At 34.2% G+C, this 18,616-nt stretch overlaps 1 protein-coding gene across 1 annotated transcript; it reads right to left on the bottom strand.

Annotated features, from left to right (window-relative positions):
• Positions 1 to 2,296: 2,296 nt before the first annotated feature.
• LOC138315105 (BBSome complex member BBS4-like) lies at positions 2,297 to 14,625 on the bottom strand. Its single transcript, XM_069255849.1, has 13 exons — positions 14,553 to 14,625; positions 12,736 to 12,841; positions 12,023 to 12,166; positions 10,861 to 10,972; positions 10,465 to 10,537; positions 8,062 to 8,115; positions 7,747 to 7,874; positions 7,503 to 7,557; positions 6,391 to 6,612; positions 5,681 to 5,852; positions 5,435 to 5,504; positions 4,649 to 4,790; positions 2,297 to 4,260 (listed from the first exon to the last, which is right to left on the bottom strand). The coding sequence occupies exons 1-13, from the start codon at positions 14,607 to 14,609 to the stop codon at positions 3,727 to 3,729; spliced, it is 1,869 nt and encodes a 622-aa protein (XP_069111950.1). The 5' UTR covers positions 14,610 to 14,625; the 3' UTR covers positions 2,297 to 3,726.
• Positions 14,626 to 18,616: the final 3,991 nt, after the last annotated feature.

Here is an 18,616-nt window from a genome sequence, read left to right as displayed (position 1 = left end):
GATTGATATTTGAACGGTAAACTTTTCTGCTTAAGTTAAAAACCTTTTCTACTCAAGTTAAAAAACTTTTCAGCTTAAGTTAAAAAAACTTTTCAGCTTCAGTTAAAAAACATTTCTACTTAAGTTAAAAAAAACTTTTCAGCTTAAGTTAAAAAAACTTTTCTACTTAGTTAAAAAAAAACTTTTCAGCTTACGTTAAAAAAACTTTTCTACTTAAGTCAAAAAAACTTTTCTACTTCAGTTAAAAAACCTTTTCAGCTTAAGTTAAAAAAAAATTCAGCTTCAGTTAAAAAAAAAATTCTACTTAAGTAAAACTTTTCAGCTTATTAGGTTTTAAAACTTTTCAGATTGGTTTTGATTAAATTGTAGCTGGTCTAATATGACTTTTTAACAAATGAAATTTTTTAGATGAGTAAATAGAGAATGCGCTAAATGAACATTTGACTTAACAATTAACAGAAAAATGCAACGGGCAATGGGTATTCGGCATATAAATATTTGGGGCCGCCATCTTGTTAGGCAGTTGTCATCGCATGCAAAGCAGTTTCGAAACTGCGACTATGATTGGCTGTTATGTATGGAGTGTTTTCATTGAATGAATATATTGGACTAGTCCAAAGGCGATTTCACGGTTGACTTCACATTTTTTGCATGATCACAATTTCGATGGAAGTGCGATCGATATATTTTTACACTTAAGTTAAAATAAGTGTTAATGCAAAAATGAGAAATCTAACTTAGACAAATTCTTTTTGCATTATCATAGTGCAACTATCTTTTCAACTTAAGTTAGAAAAGAGTATTTTGCATTATCATGTTATTTAACTTAAGTTAAAAAGATTTCAGCTTAAGCTGAAAAGATTTCCACTTAAGTTAAAAAGATTTCAACTTAAGTAAAAAAAACTTTGATTATGTAAGTTTTTTTAACTTAAGTTGAAATCTTTTTAACTTAAGTTGAAATCTTTTTAGCTTGAGCTAAAATCTTTTTAACTTAAGCTAAATAACTTTTTAACTTAAGCTATTATGTATTAAATATCAAAACGGCTTGCCATATGTACATATATCCACCCCTGGTGGCCGAGTGGTTAATAAGATGTCTCGACATATATATTACCACAAGCCCTCCACCTCTGGGGGTAAGTTCGAATCCCAAAAGCTCAAGGTAAGAAAAGAATTGAATCCCATGTGGGGCAGTTGCCAGGTACTGACCAATGGCTGGTGGTTTCCCCCCCCCCCCCCCCCCCCCCGTGTACTCCAGCTTTCTTCCACCAACAAACCTGACACACATCCTTACATGCCCCTGGCTGTTGATAAGAGGTTATAATTAACTAATACAAGAAATCGCAGAGGGATCTTAGCGCCCACCAAAGAATGATCTATGTCTGACAACGGAAGAGGGATCTTTTCTCTGCTTTTCAAACTTTTACTACATAGTACATGTGAAATTTGAGAAAAATCCTCTCAGTACTTTCTGAGATATATAGCAGTAACAAACTTCATTTTCAAAATCCAACCTGTCGGCTATCTTGTTGACCGATCAGTCCCAAAATGCAATATGCACAACTAAGGTCCTAAGGAAACTTACATATACAATTTGAGACAGAATGCTTAAGTACTTTCTGAGAAATAGCAGCAATAAACTTTAATTATCAAAATCCAAGATGGCGGCCTGTCGGTCATCTTGCAATTGTTCACCAATCAGTCCGAATGCAATATGTATAACTAGACCCCCAGGGCAACCTGCATGTACACATGAAACACGGACGAGCAATGGACAGAAGGCGATTTGAAAAGCCCAACATCTGATGATGGTGGGTTAAAAACCCAAACCTCTGTAGTCTTCTAAGGACAATTTTGCAGGCCTGCCATGGGATTGGTTCAGATTTGTTCTCCTGAGCTGACTCCAGTTTTACTATGAGATAGCCCAGGGGTGGATACATAAGTTATAGCAATTTTAACCTCTGAAGTATTGAAGATGTGCGTTATGTGGATTGTGATTTATCTTTATAATGTAAATAAACTTGTAAATAGAACTTAAATGTGAATTGTTGTATTACTGTCTGGTCATGTTACAAAATTATGTACACATCTATATATTTGGAAGCAGAAAGAAACCTATCGTACTGTAAGTTAACCCCATTATTCTTCATTTTAGAAAGTTATACTATACCTGGGGCGGTACATGGCCTGAATCACATGGACAACAGTCCAGAATATGAACTTTTTATGAAAATTTGATATAGAGCCCAGGGCACAGACAGAACATGGAGATGGTACAAAACAACAGATTCTCACACAATGCTGGTGATCATTTAATAATAAAACAGTATCCTTTCTACATGTAAATAAATAATTTCATAATTCTTCATTTCCACTTCAATAACATATCATTAGAATTTTATCAGAAATTAATCTCATGTTAAAATTCAACAAAAAAGCTGAAACAGCCTTAAACTACTAAGGTCACTCTCTAACCAAGCATGCTGTGGTTCAATCATTAATATTATAGTGTTATTAATCAGCTGTTATGATATTGGCCCAGTTATTAGGCCGAGGTCTGTGATATTGGACCAAGGCCGAAGGCCGAGGGCCAATGTGACAGACCAAGGCCTAATAACTGGGCCAATATCATAACAGCTGATTTATGACACTTTTATTAATTAACTATCTATGTCTGCATACATTTAACATTGTAATTTTTTGGTCTAGATATCTGATTTATAACTTAGTCTAAGTATATTACTAACTGCACAGTCAGTGATAAATCTACGTGCGCATCCCGAGTCCTAGATAAAATTTCATACCTAGTCATGTCATCCATCAAAACACCATGCATATCTTCGCCGTTTTTTGCATATTTGTCCCTGGCCCTTTTGACAGACGACTCGTCAATCTCCATGTTGTTTGTTGACTGATCTCGTAAACCCTCTAGATGCTAGGTCAAATAACTTAATAACACAGAGAACTTCCGAATGACGAGGCGCTTTCGATTTGGCGCGTTTTTCAATATTAGCCGAGTTCAAAGTCGGCCAATACGAGAAAAAATCGGCCAATATCATATTAGACGAGTTGCGTCAATTTTTTTCAATATTGGCCGAGTTTGGCCAAATACAGCTCGGCCGGAAAATCCATACTAGTGTAATAACATAGATAGTTAATTAATAAACATGTATTCTGTCTTTCTAACTCTAAATCAATTCCATCAAAATTCAGATTTATTGTTACCATGTGGTACTCTGTACACTGGTTCACCATATCAGTGTACACCAGTACTTTGTATACTTGTACACCAGTACTCTGAACACTGGTACACTGGTACTCTGTACATTGTTACACTGTACATTGATTGGTACTCTGTACACTTACACACCATTGCACTGTACACTGGACCAATACTCTGTACACTGTTACACTGTACACAGATACCTGTACACTTGTACACTGTACAAGGGATCTTTTTAGAAGTACACTGTACGTACATGTACTTTAAAATGCTTGATCAGGATTGAAATACAGTTAAACCATAAGCCAAATGAAATAGTGATTCTAAAACTACTTACTGTGCATTGTACTCGTGAAACACTTAACATCAATGAAACAAAATCAATACTACAGAGATATGGGGACGGCAGAGAATAATGATCCAGTTATCAGACAAATGGACGGCACAGGATAACAACGTTTGATCATAACACTAATGTCAATTTGCGGGTGAAGATACATCAGTTATGTAGCTGGTTCCAGCTCTGGTTTCTTTGTGTCCTTTGTAGCCTCGGAATAGGATGGTAAGCCATCTGATGGTGGGTCAGGTAGGTTGTCCAGGTCCGGCGGTTCTGTACGACCCGCTGCAATGGGGTAGCCAAGGGGAGGTAATGCTCCAGACTTGAGCCCAGCTCCGCCAGTGATGGGAGGTAGAGAATCAATCTTGGGTGGAGGGTGAAATGTTGGTTCACTTTCCAAACGACTGCCGCTACGGTCATCCTCGTACGGACTGTAAGGAGGGATAATTGGGGTAGGGGCGCCTCTTCCACCAGCGATGTCCCCGGCAGGGTCGGTAGGTGGTGGGGGCAACGGTCCTGAGTCGGGTATCGACCCAAACGGCTTCTTCACCTGTGTATCATCAAGGCTAGGGGGTGGCTTTGATTGCACACTGTTGGCATTCTGATCAGATGTTGGTGCTGATGGTTGTGGTGTCTGTTTCCAAAGATTACTATCCCCAACCTGAAGAGCTGCAGCCAGCTTACTAGCAACATCTTGGATCTGAAAAATATAAAAAATTCTAATTACACCTTCCATAACAGTGTTGGTCTTCAGAGATTACTGGATTATTACTGGGATTATAGAAAAAAAGAGAAATTTCATCTGCTATGTTTTTTATATACATAAATGTAAACCAATACATTAAGAGTTTCTAGGAGATTTTAATATAAGAAGGCTTCGTAATATGGCAACTATGGTAATACACAAGTTGAAATTTTGTTATGCCATAAATCTTTGAACAATGCATACAATAAGTTATTGAAAAAAAATCAGATTCAAAAATCATCCGAATAGGCGCGAATAAAAGTTTACAGTATGCTATTATAGCTGTATAGTTTATAACATAAATATGTGATAATATACAACAACGTAACATTAAGTACACTACCTCTGGGTCACCACCATTGGGGTTGGTTGCCTTTAAAACTTTCATTTTCATCTCAAAGTCCTTAAATTGTTTGGCTGCTTCCTTCTTCTGTCCATTGTTATACATGTAGAGAGCAAAGTTTAAGGAAATCCCCGGATCTTTCCTGTCAACAAGTGAAATTATGTAACAGAGGACAAACAGAACAAATATTTCTACATATGATTGATGCTATGAAAGTACACTGTAGTGATACTAGTAGTAAGACTTTGGGCAAGTCTCTATAAGATCAGATTTCGTTAACTTTGTCAAAAAGTAGGCTTTTATCGCAGACTTTCAAAGTCTTCACCCCAAAAGTACTAGAACCAATCAAGAAATTATTCTCAACTTTGTAACACCTTGTAAATACTTAATTCTGTTAATTGTTTATTCTGTGTTCTGATGGATGCAAAGAATATTTACAGTTTCCGTACAACCGGAATTGATTTACAGAAATTGTCAAAATCCACAAATTTTCTGCAGTTTTAGACACTAAAATACCAGATATGTGTAAAATACAATATAATATGATAAATACCAGATATGTGTAAAATACAATTTAATATGATAAATACCAGATATGTGTAAAATACAATTACATGTAATATGATTACCTTTGTCAAAAGTGGACTTAAAAATGGTTTCTCAAATTCTGCATTTTTAACGCCAATACCAGAACTTGGTAAAATGATCAATGACACCAACAAAGTACCAACATTACAGATATATCTAAACAAACTTGTGATGTCCATATAGTTATATTGTACTTACTGGTCCAGTGTGATGGCCTGTTCGTACGCTTGCCTCGCATTGTCAGGGTCCTCCAGGTGTGTCAAGGCCACTGGTAATAAATCAATATGTGAATTGTAGTAAAAAATGAAAACAAGTAAATACTCAGAGAAATAAAATAATTACAGTGGAAATCTGTTTGTAGTACACAACAGTAAATTATTTTCTAAGTTTTGCTCATCAATCGTGAATACAATTTGAGGGTGCTTTTGAGGGTGCTTAAATTACCTGCTAGAAGCATGAAGAGTTGTGCCATCTTTGGACGGAGGTTAATAGCCGCACTGAGGAAATGGAATGCTGAGGCATACTGCTGCATTGTTAGGTGGACAAGACCAAGGTTATATAAGATCTTCCAGTCAAACGGTGCCAGGTAGTTAGCCCTCTTAAGGCAGCTGATGGCCTGAAAGGGGCATTACAAAAGTTAATGTTGATATTTATATCAAGAAAAATTAAACATTAAATCTATTTTTAAGCACACATTCCCTATCATTTATACTATCAGTCAATATTCAAACAAGTACCTAGATAAAGTTTCTTGTTGGAAGATGAACACAAGAATCACAGAGTTTTTTTCTGGATAGTATTAATATGATCGTTGTTCTCACTCAATAGATATTTACATTAAACCTGATATTGGTACCAAAATATGTATACAGAAGGGGATGTGATTTTGACTGATTCGTAACAAAAGATTCTCTGATAATTAAACATAGGCTGTTGAACCTCCTTATAATGAAGACATCTGGACTTGTAATACTGAGATAACCCTGAAATTGCATGAATTGTACGAACTAGTAAAAGAACCAAGGAAATATAAGTTCACCAATTAAGTCAGGTCAACCTCATCATCAAAATATCAGCTCTATAGATATAATGGTAACAAGTGAGTGAAGTCCCAACCTCGATCATTTTCTCTCAGTAAAGGGTATAATGCTTACTGCCACAAATTTCTTCTTTCCAAAGAAACTCATTCCAATATTGTTCCACAGAGTAGGACTTTCTGGTGTTTTTACAGCTGCTATTCGGTACTTGTTGAGGGCGACATCAAAGTCTCCATGTGTCTGCATCATGCTTCCTGCAGCCATTATCGCCTTGACATGAGAAGCATCGTACGTCATGGCATTGCCAAGGTTTTCAAAGGCTTTCTGATACTGTCCAATCTGAAGGAACAGAACATGTTTTAGAAGAAGCCTTTAAAGATGTATTTGTACATGTGTAACAACTGGTTAAACCATTTTTTAAAGTAAATTATTCTTAGTATGAGTGCTCATGGACCTACCTCATTATTTCATAAACTAACAAGTTCAAACTGTTTTTATGACCATACAGACCAAAATAACCTTAGAAAGATATTGTTCCCGATACCGGTAATGTAACAGTATATTAAAGATGCTTCACCGCTGACAAATGGTAGTGGGGTTTTTTTCAATAAAAAATAGGAGCAGATGAATAAGAATTTTTCTTCATTTACAAAAGTTACTTACTTTACACCTTATCACCATTGAAAAGTTTAAGATTTTAGTTTTACTTCAAAATAAAAATATCAAAATTGATAGTGTCCCGAAAACATTCAGTGGCATTATGTCCTATATGGAATGAAGTACTGATTGCGCATGCAACAAAGCAACATAAATTATTTTATATTATTTTTTGTATTAATTAGACATATATATACAGGATTAAACACCAATTATTGTTCAAATGAAGAGTATGGCTTATGCACTGTCTGCGGTGGAGCATCTTTAATATACAGAGTATGTATTATAATGTATAACAGAAAATTATCTATTTACTGTAACAGTACAAGAGATAACAAAATTATTATTGTCACAATTTGTATACTCATTAGACCTGAATATCATTAAGCTGTGCAGTAATCACATCTGGGTATATATTCAAATTCAAAAGATTGACATTGATCTCTTCACTGTGAATTTTGTCACAGACTTTGCATTACCAAGGTATCAGATTTTTTGGTTAAGGAATCATTTTACAAACATATGGCAAATCACATATGAATATATTGGTTGCAGGACAAGAAAACACTTACCTGCATGTACAATAGTCCCAAAGTGGTCAACATATCAGGATTTTCAGGTGAATATCTAAAAAATAATACACACTGGCTAATACATAACAGTAACCACTCTGGCAGTATAAAATCTAAAGCAGTAACGAGACAAATTCTGAACACTTTATTGAGAGATAATAGGATCAATGCACTGAACAGAGTTAAAGTAATTGAAGATCTTTGTACAGTAAATATAGTTGTTATCCTACATCAGTTAACTTACTCTACAGCTTGTTTGTAAATCTCTATAGCAGCATTTATATCTCCCTCCATAAGGTGGATTTTCCCGAGCATCACGTACGATATCTCATGGCGTTTAAACGCCAGAGCTTGGGTTAAACATTCCTTAGCCTGAAATACAAGTATGTTATCAAGTTACAACTGATATAAAAATTCAGGCTTTATAAAATTAAGCAATGAAATATAATGGCAAACTTATTTAATATGTGTTTTTGATATGCCTTATTATCTTGCTTTGACTATATTTCAGTTATAATTTAATGGACCAGGTAATTTTTATGTTATACAATAGTCTTACCTTAGCATAGTCCCTGAGGTACATGTAACATACACCTTGGTTATGGGATATCTCCTAGAAACATAAAAATAAACCTCAAATTAAAACATTACAAAGAAAAATAATCAAAAAAAAATAATTATATAGTGATTTAGTAAAGTAAGAAACTTTTGTAACTGAAGAAAAATACTAAATTGTTCGTTCATGTTTTTGATAGTGAAAAAATACCATTTGTCAGCGGTGGAGCATCTTTAACAAAATCCATCATTACACAATAATAATTCTCTACATGGTCTATGTTCCTTAAAATGATGGGATAACTATGCACCAATGTCCATGTGAAGACCTTTATCTTTTTCTCTTAAATAAATCAAAGATGCATTATAAAACATATACATACGACTTGCTAATATATCTAGACAACTAACCCAGTCTTTCTAACATATCTATACAACATATCTAGTATTTCTAACATATCTAGACAATTTACCCAGCCTCTCTAACATATCTAGACAACTAACCCAGTCTTTCTAACATATCTAGACAACTTACCCAGTCTTTCTAAAACATCTAGACAACTTACCCAGTCTTTCTAACATATCAAGACAACTTACCAAGTCTTTCTAACATATCTAGACAACTTACCCAGTCTTTCTAACATATCTAGACAACTAACCCAGTCTTTCTTACATATCTAGACAACTAACCCAGTCTTTCTAACATATCTAGACCACTAACCCCAGTCTTTCTAAAACATCTAGACAACTTACCCAGTCTTTCTAACATATCTAGACAACTAACCCAGTCTTTCTAACATACTTTCTAACATAACATACCAGTCTTTCTAACATATCTAGACAACTAACCCAGTCTTTCTAAAATCTAGACAACTACCCAGTCTTTCTAACATCTACAACTTACCCAGCCTTTCTAACATATCTAGACAACTTACCCAGTCCTTCTAACATATCTAGACAACTACCAGTCTTTCTAACATATCTAGACAACTAACCCAGTCTTTCTAACATATCTAGACAACTAACCCAGTCTTTCTAACATATCTAGACAACTAACCCATCTTTCTAACATCATCTAGTCAACTTACCCCAGTCTTTCTAACAAATCTAGACAACTAACCAGTCTTTCTAACATATCTAGACAACTTACCCAGCCGTTTCTAACATATCTAGACAACTAACCCAGTCTTTCTAACATATCTAGACAACTAACCCAGTCTTTCTAACATATCTAGACAACTAACCCAGTCTTTCTAACATATCTAGACAACTTACCCAGTCTTTCTAACATATCTAGACAACTAACCCAGTCTTTCTAACATATCTAGACAACTTACCCAGTCTTTCTAACATATCTAGACAACTAACCCAGTCTTTCAAACATATCTAGTCAACTTACCCAGTCTTTCTAACATATCTAGACAACATACTCAGACTTTCTAACATATCTAGACAACTTACCCAGTCTTTCTAAAATATCTAGACAACTTACCCAGTCTTTCTAACATATCTAGACAACTAACCCAGTCTTTCTAACATATCTAGACAACTAACCCAGTCTTTCTAACATATCTAGACAACTTACCCAGTCTTTCTAACATATCTAGACAACTTACCCAGTCTTTCTAACATATCTAGACAACTAACCCAGTCTTTCTAACATATCTAGACAACTAACCCAGTCTTTCTAACATATCTAGACAACTTACCCAGTCTTTCTAACATATCTAGACAACTTACCCAGTCTTTCTAACAATATCTAGACAACTTTTTTCTAGACAACTTACCATTTCTAACATATCTATTTTTTCTCTTACATATCTAGATAATTTACCCAGTTTTCTAACATACATGTATCTAGACAACTAACCCAGTCTTTCTAACATATCTAGACAACTAACCCAGTCTTTCTAACATATCTAGACAACTAACCCAGTCTTTCAAACATATCTAGACAACTTACCCAGTCTTTCTAACATATCTAGACAACTACCAGTAACCCAGTCTTTCAAACATATCTAGACAACTTACCCAGCCTTTCTAACATATCTAGACAATGCACCCCCCCCTTTTTTTTTCTCTTACATATCTAGATAATTTACCCAGTTTTCTAACATATCTTGACAACATACCCAGTCTTTCTAACATATCTAGACAACTCAACCCCCCTTTGTTTTACATATCTAGACAACATTCTCAGCTTTTCTAACATATCTGGAAAACATACCCAGTATTTCTTACATATCAGAATTATCTAGATAATTTACCCAGTTTTCTAACATACATGTACATGTATCTAGACAACTAACCCAGTCTTTCTAACATATCTAGAAAACATACCCAGTATTTCTTACACATCTAGATAATTTACCCAGTTTTCTAACATACATGTATCTAGACAACTAACCCAGTCTCTCTGTGATATCTTAGCTGTCTCGTTATAAACCTCTATCGCTGCCTTGTGTCTGGCAAGGAGAAATCTGAAATAAAATCATTATGGAAGTCATATAGAGTACACTGCTTCAGAAGCATACATTCATTAACACATACTTATTATTATATAATTAGCAGATGAATTAGATTGTCATGGCACATTCTGACCTTATAACACTGGGCACCCCCTTAATAGATATACTGGGCCCTCCCTTTAACTAATAGAAAGGTAAAGATTGCATGTAGTAACTTGAGCAAATGCATATGCTAGCCTATGATTAAACAAAACAACATTTACAATTTCAGTTTTGATCATAGGAAACTAATAATGTTTATTTGAAAGTGAATAAGTGATTTAAGTATAACATACAATGATCTAGCCGCTTGTTTTAGGTTATCTGCACTGGTTGGATTCAACAGTGTGCAGGTCTGAAACATCTCCAGAGACTCCTGAATTTTACCTTCTTGTCTCAGGATCAGGGCTGAAAGCAAGCAAGGCACATAATAGATATGATTAAAAAAAATTACAATGCACCGTAAAACATGGTTATAACGAATCTCTGTTGACCAAAAACTACTTCGTAACAACCATAGTTCAATACACATATTGATACACACATAGAAAATGACAGAAAATGAATCATGATATGTATATGTATACAATGTAATTGTCATAAATTTGTTGTTTGTTAAAACCAAATTTTACTGGTGTGTTTTTGACACAAGGATTTATAAGTGAGAAGCATTTGTTCGCTGTCTCTTTACGCTACAAAACACCATGCAAGATGCCTATGAACTGGGAATAACAACCATTTTTCTTGACAGATATTTATCTTATCAAGTCAAATGAAACACAAATGTTAAGCTTAATACATTTCATGGTGTCTAATCCTTGCTTTAAGGACGGAAGATTTAGAAGATATGTCGTAAATTTTCATTATAAAAATATGACATCTCATGAAATGACAGCCTGGTTCAGAAAGTAAGACAGTAACCCTCGCACTACATCAAAGATTGCTCTGGCGGATATCAAAGGAAAATCCATTGTTGCCCAACACCACGGTCAGTGCACAAAAGCGCTTGTGACGTATTCGTCCAAAACCCCAAGTGACATATCCTTCTCATCTACGTCCTTATTTTTGACATAAAGTTGAAATTTGACATTGGGATCAACAGGATCTCAAGTTTTGAGTACATACAGATATAAAAGGACTGCTGAATTGATATTGCTACCAATATTAAGAAATCTAAACATAGCAGTTCTTTCCCTGTATGGATGAGTTGCAATTTATTAATTTTTCTATGGTTGATAACTTTAAAAAATAACATCAATTATACAAGTTCTATGTCACTTCAATACCCCCATGTGAACCATTGCCTTCCAAAACTTACCTGTACATGCTCCTGTTGTCTGTAAATATACCTCGTGTCTGCTCTCTCAAAAATGTCTCTAATGCTCTAAAACATATACACAAACCTCTACCTTCTCATGCTCCTGCAGACCTGCTCCAGTGATAACCTGTATACTTTACCTTGTACATATACAGCATATTCACACATGCCCCCACTCTCTGCCAACTGCTCCTTGATGAGAGATTTACAACTGTCATATTCCTTTCTAACATAGTGGAGGTGTATCAGCCAGTTTCTCCTTTCAAAGATTGGTAATTCAGGTGCTGAAAAACAATGGTCATGCATGAAAATTAAAACTGGAAATTTTTTAATTAGTATAACAATAATAAACCAATATCAATTCTGTTGTGGAAAGCTAATATGGAAGATAATACAATCTAAGTGCTAGCTCTTATAGCTTTAACAAGATAAATATTTCTTTTTATATTTGATATCTAAACTATTTTTCTCAAGATGTAATTCAATAGTTTCAAGCATTTATTGGAGGAAACTGGTCACATGGCGTTCATGAATAGAATATTCACAGCAATTGTCTTCACCTGTGCATAACCCCTCGTAAACCATGTAACCATGGCACTGATTAATATTATAACCCCACCAAAGATGTAATCAACAGAAAAATACCTTACTAAATTAAACAGATAAATTTTAGTTTACCAGCTTCAGTTTCCACCAGTAGCCAGTAAGTTTGAACAGAAGTGTTTTATAATTTATGTCACCTTTTCCCTGTGTCGGGATAGACATTAGTGGTTGGTAACTGACCTAATATCTGCAACTTTGTATTATGGTTTACATTTTATTAGCTTTTACATTATTTTTAATTTGTCTTTACCTTTGCGAGGTTTTGGTTTCGGTGGTGCTGCTACAGGAACCTGCGGTATACTGGTGACAATCTGTGGTTCTAGATCTAGGGCAGGTGGAGGTGCATAGTTCTCATCCTGTAAATCAAAGATTGAGGTTATTTAATCCAGTCCTCTTCACTCGACTAGTTCGTTTTGGGAGCACATGTGTTCATGACTGGACACATGTTACGATCGTGAATCTCTAGTAATCTATCTCCAAATCTAAATGTCTAACTGAATATAGTCTGGAGCTTGAAACGATGTATAAGTGTGTAATTGATTCTTCACATTAAACAGATTACCTTATAAATATGTTTCTCCAGCATGTGAAAAACTTTTGAACTTGCAAATGTTTACGGAAGCGTGTGTAATGGCCACATGCAGTGCCAGCAAATTAAATACGAAACTAAAACCTTCTTACACTAACACAGACCAATCGGCACTTGACTGTAAAATTTACTCTTATTACCATTTATTGAAATGGTTCTGTAAGATCTCATCCTGATTTCAATACTAATTCAAATAATTGAGAATACGGAAGTGTGCAGTCAGTACTCAAATATGGCGGCCACCTGTGGTTGATTAGCCTATTCGGTCGGCTTTCCATTTAATTTTTTTTTTCCAAAATGAAACTCAAAAACGTACCTGCGCACTATACGTGGGGGCGCACTATACGCGCAAAAATACGGTACTCAGAGTGATGTTGACATGTTACAACTCAAATTCGAAGGGGGTTGTTCTTAAGAACCAGGTTCTGAGGACAGCTTCCTTTGAGCCGAAACATGTCAACAACACTTTTTTAGTTCAGCCATAGGAGGTCTATTATGATATACACTGATCATGGCATACAGGTCTATCGGAACTTCGGAAGAATGCATGTTCACAAACATCATGCCACTTGGGAGCATGTATTATAAGAGCACTGTAGCCCACAAAAAGCAAAGCACTTCTAAGTTAACGGGTACATCAGATCTACAGCTCAGGCATCCAGACTGATATTGCATGTATGATGTTTTTTATTCTGTTTCTCTTATGAGATATTGGGAAAGTTTATAAATATATCTTAGAACAGTCTATCGTCACGGGTTAGTAAGCGATAGTGCAACGTACACCAGGCCTAGGACCTTAGGATGATATGAAATGAATTAAATATAATCTGCTAAATAACACTGTAAATGTCACGATCAGTGTACAAACACAAAAGCGCTTGCGACATGTTTGTCTAAAACCTTGCATGACAGATCCTTATAAACCCTTCGTTATTTCCATAAATTCACAGGACTGAGGAGTTTGACGTCGAACTCCTGTGATAAATTGAACTTTTTAACACCACAAAATTAATGGTTACTTAAACATCTGGCTGTGCCCTTTAAGGCCTTGCCTTCAGTCATGATATAAAGATCTATATGTATTTCTCAAATGTATATTTTACTAACCACCAAGTGTAGGAGTATACTGTAGAGAATTTTAATGTCGTCTTTGTAAGTATTGCACTATTCCGGAATACATGTTATGCATGTATCCGGCCATCACCGGCAATTGTTATGTACCTGTATATGTTGAAAATAAATGAATATAGGCGTGTTTTTGACTTACTGCCATTGAAGTGAGTTTCTATATATAGCCACGATACATGACTGATAGGTTAGCCTAATCTGTTCAGCATGTGCATTGCTGGTTTACAGCAGTGTACTCGCGTCTTGGGGTAAATGATTTACTATGATCATGAGAATTTTGCTTCGTAATAACTTAGTGATTACTTTTATGTGGTTTTAAACTTTTAACTTTAAATTGTTTAAACACATACTTCAGGAGGCGCCGTTTTCTCTTGTGACGAACTCCCATCTTCGCCGACGTCAGCCATGTTGTATTTAGCAACGTCGGTGCTTGGAAAAATATAGGTATTTGATTGGCTGAAAATTATACCAAGGGAGCTAATCAAATTTAATAATTTTCGAAGGTAGCAGTACACATTTTAATAGTACAGGTTATAATTGTGAAGAGTAATGCTGCAGGCGGTTGACAGTGAATCTTCGAAATGATTTCAGTAAATGTGTATTTTTTTTAAATATTTATTTATGAACACTATTGTTTTGTGACTCTGATTTTGAAATTTGTTTCATCACGAAAAAATAGATCTAAGCTTATACCATGCAGAAACTTCAAGGATTTATAAATACGTCCTTGCAGAAACATATATGTTTCTGCTTATACTGAAAGCAAGGACTAAGACGAGATACAAGTATAAATCCTTGATTAATGTATTTGTGCAGTCAAAAATGATAATTTCAGTTTATGCTGGAAATGGCTTTATTAGCACGTGTAGAAACTAACCTGTAAGCCGTCGAAATTTTGATTTAAACATATTTTATTTGCAATTTTTACAATACAAAAAAGGATTGGGCACACGTTAAAAAACTTATAAATGGATTTGTGCAGCCAAAATTTTTTTTGATAATACGTCAGGATATTGCTAGATGAATGAAAAATCAAGTCCCACCCAACGAATCGTCTAGCGCTATCGGTTGGTTTTGGTCGTGATTTACGGGTAGTGTCGACTGCAGTTCAGAGATAATGAGCTAGGCGGTCACGTGGTCTTGTGATGTCAGAGTAGTCCGTGGGTACACATAGGTAAGCTTAGTACTTTAAATGTATACAGCATATATACGTATACGTTAGATCTACAATATGAGTTTTTTGAATAAATGGTTATTCTAGCTTTATGATGTGGATATTTTCAGTTTTAAAACATTCCATTTACACCATTTCAAACATTCAAACAAGCATTTATCGAACTTTAGATTAGACAATCAGTTCAATTTTGATAGATATATCAAAATGATGTTCGGATCAGTCAGGACTGAGATTTAGATAGCATATTATGTAAATTTCTGTGTAATAAAAACAGTATAATATTTTTACGAGTAAAATCACAAAAATAAGCATGAATATATCTAGAATGCGTGTTTTTATTTCAAACTTCTGTCATAACGATGCAAACACGGTACAGTTTTTTAATTAAGATAAAAATGTGGACGGTTGTCAGTTATGTTATATTGGAATAACGGTACCGAACTTAAACCGAAAAAAAATATATATATCTATATTGTTGCCTTTGAAACTTTATCCATTACGTTAAATAAAAAGCAGAAATACATCAATGATATTTCTGATATATGTTTTTAAATTACAGTATAAGTGTAGATTTAAAAAAAAATCATTATTTCAAAATTATACTAAATCCTTAAAATAGCCTATTTATTGTCGATCCTTTTGTATATCATACCGAGATAAAACAGTGTGATAGATGAACATACTTAGTGATATTTAAATAAGTATATTTAGTGTAGTAATGCTGTAACCCTTCTTGTATGACTATACATGTAGATTCGAAACGGTGAAAATACATGCTTAGAATTCTTACTAATACCTAAGAACTTACGGAAGATTGCTATATGCCACGATTCCGTTATTACAGTACTTGACTTGAATATTTTTTAAGGTTAAACCTTTAGTTGAAATAATTCTTAGAACCATTTCTGTTTCTGAATAAGTCAACTTCCATTATTGTTTTACCTGTGTACGACATATATATATATATGTGTGTGTGTGTGTAATATATATTCCTAGGTATGATCAGGGATATTTCATTTCCATTTGCTTCTACATCTTCATTTTAAAAATGGAGTTGACAATAAAAAAAAAATAGAGCATAGATGTACGGGGTTTCCCTAATTCAAATCACAATCCAATTAACGGATGTCCTGACCTGATTGACAGTAAGAAAATACCAAATACCCGATAGAGTCCACCGAATAGCAAATTGCCCGCGGCCAGGTAATTACAGGTGAGTTCGATGAATGGCGTTGTGTACAGGTAAACAACACTTTGGTCCAGGTATTACCTAACCATCAAACCAAAGGCATGGCTAATTATATATCTTATATATCGGTGTATCTATTCGTATATCGATTGAAAATTGAAAGCGACAGCACTGTCTAAAATGATTTGTTTTGCTTTATATTTCAATATTTTGATCTTTTAAAATATAAAAAATAAATTATTTCTACCACATGTTGAAACGTATTACGGTATTGTAATAAATGTATATCAATTTATTTGGTTAGCAACACACAACACAATGTTTGTAATGATCAATCATCGGTGTGTACGTACGTCAAGCATCATATCCTCGATGCTTTAATCAAGGATGTCTTTACTTGTTACGTAAAATTTCATTTTACAGTCACCAACTGCAATTCACAATGTATCAAGATACAGACTACAGGAAATATCTAATTAAAGCTTATTCGTTGCTGAACTCCTCGACAAAAATAATCCAAAACTTTTATTTCTGTGCGGATCACTTATCATCGACGGTCACAGGAAAAGCCGATCAACGATTTTTTATGATTAATTTTGAGTAAGGTTAATCGTACAATAACTTTGGTTCGAATGTAAATAACTAAAAGAATGAAATTCGATGTTTCAATTACTCTAATTTATTAAGCTTTAATTAGATAATATTTTCCTGTAGTCTGTATCTTTGATAATTGATACATTGTAAATTGCAAAGTTTGTGACTGTAAAATGACATTTTACGTAACAAGTAAAGAAATCCTTGATTAAAGAATCGAGGATATGATGCTTGACGTACATACACATCGATGATTGATCATTACTTGTAAACATTGTGTTGTGTGTTTCAAACATACATTTACTACAATATCGTAATCCGTTTCAACATGTGGTAGAAAGAATTTATTTTTGATATTATAAAATATTAAATTATTGAAATATTAAGCAAAACAAACTATTTTTTTAGACAATGCGGTCGCTTTCAATTTTAAATCGATATACGAGTAGATACTCCGATATAGATATATAATTAGGATGCCTTTGGTTTGATGGTTATGTTATACCTGGACCAGGATGTTGTTTACCTGTATTACCTGGCCGCGGGCAATTTTCTATTCGGTGGACTATATCGGGTATTTGGTATTTTCTTACTGTCAATCAGGTTAGGACATCCGTTAATTGGATTGTGATTTGAATTATGGAAACCCCGTACATCTATGCTCTAGGTGTTTATTTTTTTTATTATTATTGTCACCTCCATTTTTAAAATGAAGATATAAAAGTAAATGGAAATAAAATATCCCTGATCATACCTAGGGATATATATTACATATATATACACGTGTATATATATGTCGTACACAGGTAAAACAATAATTGGAGTTGACTTATTCAGAAATAAAAATGTAGAATATGATTTTTATCGTTTTTTGATCTAGACCTCTAAAACGTCTAAAAATGGTCTTAGGACACTCTGGTGGTTCCATGATTATATAATCTGTAACTAATTCTCAGATACCTGTACATGTGGGCTCATCGGTTTGAAACAAACATACAGTGTATATACAAATACAATACACAAAAACCACACTCACATCCATGAAAAAAACCCAAAAAACCTCTCGTCATACTTACATACACACTGACACACAAACAACTCTCGTAAGTATATATAAGGCTAGTGTAGAGGGATTATGCTAATATTTAAGTTATAAAATGTTATTTCTTATTTTATTACTTAATTTATTATATGTTGCTAAATTTGACAACTATTTTTTGTTCTCTTTTTCTAAAAGTTGAATTTATTAGTACAGACTCGGTCTAATGAAATAATATTTCTTAATAAAACGCTTTCTTAAAGCTTAATAACATTCATATTTTAAGATAAAATGAAATTCATCTTCAATGTCCTCAGAGTTACAGTATCTGCATGTTCTTTCATTTCTTTCTAAATTGTTACACTTCCCTGTTTCAATGTTTAATTTTTGAGATGACAATCGTATTTTTTGTTAT

This window comes from Argopecten irradians, chromosome 2 (genome assembly GCF_041381155.1).
Source record: "Argopecten irradians isolate NY chromosome 2, Ai_NY, whole genome shotgun sequence".
Lineage (NCBI taxonomy): Eukaryota > Metazoa > Mollusca > Bivalvia > Pectinida > Pectinidae > Argopecten > Argopecten irradians.
The sequence above is the reverse complement of the archived record's forward strand: the minus strand, read 5'-3'. Positions and strand labels throughout refer to the sequence as shown.